Source organism: Haliaeetus albicilla, chromosome 13, assembly GCF_947461875.1.
Source record: "Haliaeetus albicilla chromosome 13, bHalAlb1.1, whole genome shotgun sequence".
Classification (NCBI taxonomy): Eukaryota; Metazoa; Chordata; class Aves; order Accipitriformes; family Accipitridae; genus Haliaeetus; species Haliaeetus albicilla.
The window spans coordinates 11,057,726-11,065,464 of NC_091495.1; the positions used below are offsets into that span (position 1 = coordinate 11,057,726).

At 33.6% G+C, this 7,739-nt stretch overlaps 1 protein-coding gene across 5 annotated transcripts in view; it reads left to right on the forward strand.

Moving 5' to 3' along the window:
* USH2A (usherin) overlaps positions 1-7,739 on the forward strand; it is a 394,137-nt gene that overhangs the window by 209,410 nt on the left and 176,988 nt on the right. For all 5 annotated transcript variants that reach the window (XM_069800131.1, XM_069800130.1, XM_069800132.1 and 2 more), the window contains exons 36-37: positions 2,689-2,840; positions 6,761-6,923. In XM_069800131.1, the coding sequence (XP_069656232.1) occupies positions 2,689-2,840; positions 6,761-6,923 (315 nt within the window). The remainder of the gene's footprint in view (positions 1-2,688; positions 2,841-6,760; positions 6,924-7,739) is intronic.

Genomic DNA, 7,739 nt, shown 5'->3' on the forward strand with positions numbered 1-7,739 from the left:
GCTTAAGATTTGACCTCTGGATTGTACCTTAAGAGTAAAGTGCTTGTAGCACTTTAGATTCAAAACCTCTTTTCATCTTTAATGTCTGGAATATCATTGACAGATTAGATGGCTTTATGCAGGAAGGGGAGAGGCAGAAGAAAAAGGGAAGCGTGTGTAGCTTTCTTCAGTTTAATCTTAATTTGCATTGTTGGATTTCTGTTAAAATGTGAAACATAGTTGTACTATAGTCAATAGAGATTTCGTCTTCAGTGAAACCAAGATTTAATCTAGCTACCTAGACTTAATAATTTTGAAGAAACGGCATCTTTTAATGGTGACCATGTGTCACTCATGAAGCCTTGTAAATCACAAAAATGCGCTAAACTCTTCAATATTTCATGGATGGTAAACGTCAGGAATGTCTAGCAAGTCTTGAGAAGTACATAAACTTTGGGCCGACTTTGAACTTTTTCTCAGTATGGTTTGGAAGCATATACTGGTGAAATAGAGAGGCTAAGTTATTTATTCCTGGCCAAAAAGAATTATTGCCTAATTTAGAAAAATGACTTCACATCTTGAAGGCAGACTACTAGCCCTTTTGTTCTGAAATGTACTTCTTTTCTTTCTTTTCATTCTGTAATTTTCTCCATCAGAGTAATATAAGGCAAAGGCAGAAATAAAATCAGCTTATTAACGGTGATTGTTCTCTGACAGTACTAAGATCACTAACAAAAGCTCACAATATTGACCAGCAAGCTGCTCCTCAGAGTATTGATGCTGCATAGTGCTGTGGTTTAGGAACACTTTAAAATAATGGTGCAGTTAATTAATACTGAGTTACAGTGGGGGATCCCATAGAGGTACATATGACACCCACATTAATATCAAATGATCTCATGATTCGTGCTGTTACCACAAACATCAAAGGAATTAATAGTGACTTGTCCATTACTTTAAAGGGCTAGTGCTACTGCTATAGGTACTTAAAGTACTTCAGTGTTTGGGGTTTTTTACCCCCTGCAAAACACATCCTTGATGCCAGCATTCACATTTTTCCTCTGAGATAAATATAATATTTTTTAATACATAGATATATATAATTTTTTTTATTTAGTGTAAGGCAAATATCAACCATTAATGCCCTTGCTTTACAAGCAACTAGACACAGAACCCCAAGGGATTTTTGCTTTAGGAAGCCTGTCAAATGTGGTAGGATTGATAGTGTGAGATTTACCAGGACTTCCTCCCACACACGTCTCTACTGTCTGACTTAAGTTTAGTCTCTCGCTTTTCTAGAAGAGAAAAGATTCGAGGAGTCTGTGAATCACTTCACCATACTCCGCTGTGCATTGCTTTAGCATATAAATCTTTTGAAGTATAACTCTTCAAAGCCCAGCTGAAACAGTTGTGTATACACTTTTATTTACGAAGCATTTCTCCATTCAGTAGAGGGGAGAATCTTTTCTCAATTTCAAAAAGAATCTTCCTCAATGTAGTTTCAAACAATTCAGACAGCTATATTTTTACAATACGAAGATGTTTTCTATGATGGGAAGATGAGAAGGCATCCTCTGAACTGAACTCACTTCTAATGAATACTATAGCTTTGCATTTATTGGCCTTAAGATTTCACACTTAAATAGCTTTTTAAAAAGGAGAATATTCCAAAGTGAGAAAGATGCAGGCATAGCCGTGAGAAAAAGGATTCCGTTGCAAGCTCAGCTTCCAAAGTTGAAGCAAAACTGTCAAGTTCAGTCTTTAGTTCATTAAATTCAAAACACTGTGTTTGTATAGTCTGTACAGGATTCATGCTATCCCATCATGTACCTTTGGAAGAGCAGAGATTTAGATTTCCTTATAAATGAGATATTTTGCAATTTTTGACTCAGTATTAGCCAATTACACCAGAAGGACCATTCTTTCCTCTATCTAAAAGTCTTACTAATGTTTGTTTTGAGTTTGCAAGTAGGTTTTCTTTCATTAGATTGAATAAGTAAGGAATAGTTTACTTCAGGACTTTTTCTACAGCATACTGAGAATGAAACAGCAATTCATACTATTTTGTGGTTTTGTGTAGAAAAGTGGGTAGAACTGTTTTCCAAAAAAAACCCCAACCCCCGAATTAATGAAGTATCTAGTTAGTTGGCAAAATGCAGAAAATCTAAGAGAACTACCAACAAAAATGAGTATCAATAAGGCTTTTTGTGTGACAAAATTATTTCTTACAGATTTATTGTAGTTATAGCACTGGCCTGAGTTGTCCTTCAACGTTTCAATTATATTGTAGATCACTTTTTTTTTTTTTTCGGTCTAAAGTTGTTAAGATGTGAGATGGTTGTGTGTGTCTTTCTAGTTCTTGTTTTGATAGCCATATGCAGAGTAGGCTGTGAAACAGAATTGCCTCGGTTTTCCTGATTCCAAGGTGATGTTAGCTGCTTTCCAGAACCAAGTTTGTTAAGGGGTAATCTTTGGAACAGTATGATTGTTTTAAAAAGATGCAATCCACTTGCAAGGTTTTCAACAGTTAAAGGTAGGAGAATGTGTTTCTTCTAAGTGTTGCATACACAGTCCCGCTAAACACTTATCTGCTTAACCGTAAACTGTTTGAAATACTACTACTACCACCCTAATGTCTGTAGCATTAGTTTTCTTCTAAACTCTGTAGCTCTTTAGATACTAACTGAGAGCTGTCACATTGTTTTATAGGTATCATTACTAGCTATGGATTGTATATGGATGGTGTTCTGATGCAAAATTCATCACAGTTAAGTTTTTATGCTTATGGACTTGCTCCTTGGAGTCTGCATTCCTTCAGAGTCCAGGCATGCACTGCAAAAGGTTGTGCTTTGGGTCCATTGGTGAGTACCTTAATTTGCATTCTGGGAGTGTAATAAATGTCAGATGACAGTGAATATCGGAGTAAATGGTGATGATTCACTCTGGTCAGTACTAACCCATCTGGCAAAATGTGACATTTAAAAAAAAAAAAAATCCTGTTTAAGAGCTGCTAAAGATTTGATAGGTCATTGTTAGGCACTGTTCCAAAGTAGAACATAGGTACAGTGAAGAAAGGCAAAATTTGAGGCTGAAACACACATTATTGAAATTAAATAGAGTTAATAGGTTCGAAAGGTGCAGATGTGCTTTAGCCAGATTTATAAGGACGTATATAAAGAAAGAGTTACTGTTCCAGTAATGAGCAAATTTCTAGCTGCCTGACTGAAAGGACTGAAGTTAATTTGAGAATTGCAGAAGCCAGAAGTGGCAACAGGAGCAAGGAAAATATGGCGATTCGTAAATATCTTTTGAATGCAAGTATGTGATCAAAATATTATACTGGACGTATTTTAACAGTCTTGTACAACACCCCATTTTTTCAGGATTTGAGAATACAGGAGTATTAAATTTGACATGTGAAAAACAAGCCTTCTGAAGCTTTTTTATTTTGCTAAAGTTTTTTAGACATGTAGCTGAACTGATAAATCCAGTATGATTTCATAGTACTGTAGCTGATGAATAACTGGAATAATATCTACTATGCTTAGTTTTGTTTTCAAGCATAACTGAGAAGGAAACCTGTGTTAATTCTGAGATTTCATTTTTTGTTTAATTCAGCTTTATGTGTGCAATTTTAATTTTGCTAACAAGAAAAGGAAGAAAAAAGAAAAAAGGAAGATTTGGGAGTTTGTCATGTTGTTCTGTTTATTTTTCCATCATAACTTATAGTATCACTATATCGTGCTCTGGGAAGAACTTCCAGATTTTATTTCTATGATATAATTCATTAGTCACATTTCCAATATTCTTTCCAAGATTGCTTTCTTTCAAATGCTGGTAACATCGTCTATCTGTAGAAGACTAGACTTTATAACCATTAAACATTTTATAGCTTGCTCTACTTTGAAGGATATTTACTCTTAAAAGCTTGAATGGCTTTTTGCCAGTTTTTCTTGCACATTTTTTACAACTTCACATATACCCCAAAAGCAAACCTTGTTTTAAGGTATTCAATGTTCAATAACCTAATCCATTGTGTTAATAGTGATGTTTAAGACAAGTCGTTTCCAGACTTTGCATGCAGATGAAATAGGTATGTTTTCAGTACTTCTGTCCTATCAAATAGGCATCAAAACAACAGAACAGAATGGCAGTAGTTAAGGTTTTAAAAAATATTTTTAGTAGCCTTTTTTCACATCTCCACTGAACTGCAGACTCATAACTTAACTTTTCAAACAATTCAAAGTAGGGGTTGCTGTAGCCGATACTCATCTGCATCCCATGATCAGTACGCAAACTGTTTTCCAAAGCCAGCGATCCATCTCTAATCACAGGAATTGAAGTACAACATCTTTATTTAGGCTCACCTAAGTGCTGCCAGGAAGTTAAAGCATTGCATCTTCATTTGATTTTTTGAAATATTTTTGTATCAGTTACAGAATAAATCCAGCACTTAAAAAAAAAAAACCAAAACCCAACTTTTTGCCTCTACTCTATATAGTATGGGAAACATCTTCCAGCAGTAAACTGATATGCTTCCAGCTATTTTCATTGCTGATCTTATGCTTAATGTGCCCTAATCAATGAATGAATGCTATGTCACTATCCTAAATACAGGATTTCTTCAGTTTATGTTTCTGAAGGTGGCTCTGAAGATCGTAATTAGTTATGAGAGCATTAGTAGTGAGTGTGTTTCAGTAAATTCTTTATTTGGGTTAGATAGTTTTTGTTCAACTTTTTTTTTTTTCAGTGACTATGATTTATTTTCAGGCGAGATGCAAATTGGTAACATGTAAATTAAGAAATGCTAAATTTTAATCTTTTTCTAGTAAAGCCAAGATATTGCTTTTGTGTCTGTTCTAATTGTTTTTTGTTGCTTAAAAAGGAATAAAAATATGGGTTATCAAGAAATACTGTGACCTCTAATTGATTCTTTAGAGGAATTCAGGAGATCTGAAATTCTGCTGGGTTTGAAGTGTGTTAGCTTTTGTAAATATCCTGTAAATAAATGGCAATGGTCAACACTGAATATTTGTCATGTCAACGCACTGCTATTAAACTTAAATTTCAGGTTTTTAGCTTATGTGTATGCTAGTACTTCCTTTTTAAACTTAGATGAATGACAAAGTTTTCCCAATATTATTATTATTCCTATCCTATGATTTAGTGTTACTCATATGATAGCAGAATATTTTTTATTAAGTTATTAATCAGCACATCTGAAAGTATCACAGTATTGTGTATAAAGTAATGTTTAGAAAAAGAAATATCAAACAGGTTTTCTGTGCCATATGTTTATATACAGAATGTACATTTTTTACACAAATATTATTTTCAAAATACACTGCAGAGGTGTAGCTGTAGAGGATACTACATATACTGATTCAAAACAGTGTTTCAATATTTTTTTATACTGGAAAGAATAGCAGGTCGTAAAGAAAAGGCCAGAGACAATACAGCTGTTGCAGCTGTTTAAGATGTGGTACAGATTGCTACAAATTCATACTGGTTTAAGAATATTTTAATCCTCTTCAGCAGAAAAAGTAGTTTGTATTAATTTCTCCATCTTTCTGACATGGTGAGATTGGAATACCTGCATTTAGCAGCACAACTTTACAGGAAATTAGTTTAGAAAGAGCATTTTAGTCAAATTCTTCCATAAGGATGTTTTTGACTGAAATATCCAAATAACCAATGTGACACTGATCCAATAAATCTGTGAAGCGTTTGTTTATCTTTAAGCATGTACTTTATCCTGTTGACTTTACAGCAGCTGCTCACCTATTTTAAATAGAATAGAGTGTATGTATATGGAAGCATGTATAGAGATATTAATGCACATCAAAGATATAGCCTGGCACTTGTAAACAATAAGCTTTCCAATTTTTACATGCTAAAAACTAAAACATTTGTGTTTCAAGGACAGAGAAAGCATGTTTGGTTATTTTGATGACAGAGCAGGTGTGGCAGATTAAAAATAGCATTTATTAGCACTCCCATGAACTTGCAGCTGAGAGGCACTTAGAAAGGTGTGAAACCATCTTATACCTTAGAAAACACCAAATAAATAATGTATGAGAAACAAACTTGTTGCCATAAATAACGTAATAGCAAATTATTTTGTTCTGTAGCACTGAATGTTTACTACCAGTTGTGGAATTTAAAAACTAAATTTCTATAATATTGGATGAGTATTTATTTATATAAAAAAATCTTTCATATTCATTACATTTTCCAGCTCTTTTATCATATTTTGTTTTCTCTTAATGATCTGCTTTTTATGGCAGCTTAAATTCATTAGGTGAAATTAGACGTTAATTCAAGGACCAACCAATATTCTGCAAAGGATATTTTTTCTCTATCAAATATCTATAGTAATTTTCTACAGCATTTAAAGGCATCTTCCTTACAGTTGTCTTTTAAAATGCAGAAACTAAAAAACCTGTGGTCTTCTCTTGCTGCTTCCTCCCCTAACACTAAGCTGAGTTCATTCATCCACATGAGGTGCAATGGTGTTTTCAATAAGAAATTAATCTTTCATTCTTTTCTAGTATTTATTTCCTGTTCCTTACAGGGGTCTTCATATAAAGTATGTTAGCTGCTGGACAGCTTCAAACAAATGTAGATGAAAGGAAAGTAAAATGCTTAAAAATAAGGACACCTGCAGTGTTAGTTATGTTTTTTTCTAAAGAAATAACTTTTCTTAAGATTTTGCATTTCTCATTCCTTTTCTGTTTGTAAACTATGGCAACAAACCTCAGTCTCATGGTTGAATTTACAGGTAGAAGCTCGGACCATGGAAGCTTCTCCTGAGGGAACAGTTGATATATTTGTTACTGTTGATGGGTCCAAAGATGTTCAATTAAAATGGCTTGCCCCAAATAAACCTAATGGAAAATTGACCTACACAGTCCTTGTCACTGGTCTCTTCTATGCTGATCAAGGTAATTTTTTTCCTTTATAGTAAGTCTAATGATGGCATTGATATTCCATTTCAATTTTTTAAAAAATTCCTTTAGCACTAAATATTTCTGCTTTTTTTGCCACTCCATTGATTATTTTAGAATTATCAATTTTATTCTTTAAGAACTGCTGCTTTGATTTATGGTGCTTTACATTTGTACAAACACATAAATTGGCAAATAAAGATAAGCCCTCTGCACAAATTTAGTCTATAGATATACACACGGAGTCTTATCTCACAACCTTCACTCAGATAAGGAAGCTATACTCAGAAAATTCCAGTTGGTTTGCTTATATAAGTGGGAGCCATTCATGAGATCTGTTCATAATATGGTTGATAGTGGGTATATTTGAAATTTATATAAGGTGCCGTAAAAAAGTAAGGCTTACAAACAGCCAGCTACCTGAAAAAGTATGCAATGAAATCAGACACTTATTCCTAAAAAAAAGGAAAAGAAAACCTACTTTTTATTTCTGTATAACAAACAGACTCACCATGTGATACAGAAGCCTGAAAAGTAACAGTAATCTGTGAAACCTTACTGTATTGTGGGCTGCTGTTCTGTTTCTGCTGGTTTATGTTGTGGGTTGTTTTTTTTTTCTTGTGTCTTTTAAATCAGAGCAGGTAGAGTTAGTGATGTTACCCTTGCACAAAAGACTATATAAGGCACTAAAGAATGTAAATGGACATTTTTTCCAAATGTATTACACAAAGTGCATATTTTTCAGTTGAAAGTTAAATGCTGTGTCCTCTAATTATTGTAAAAATGTAAAATACTTGGGCAGTGAATAAAAAT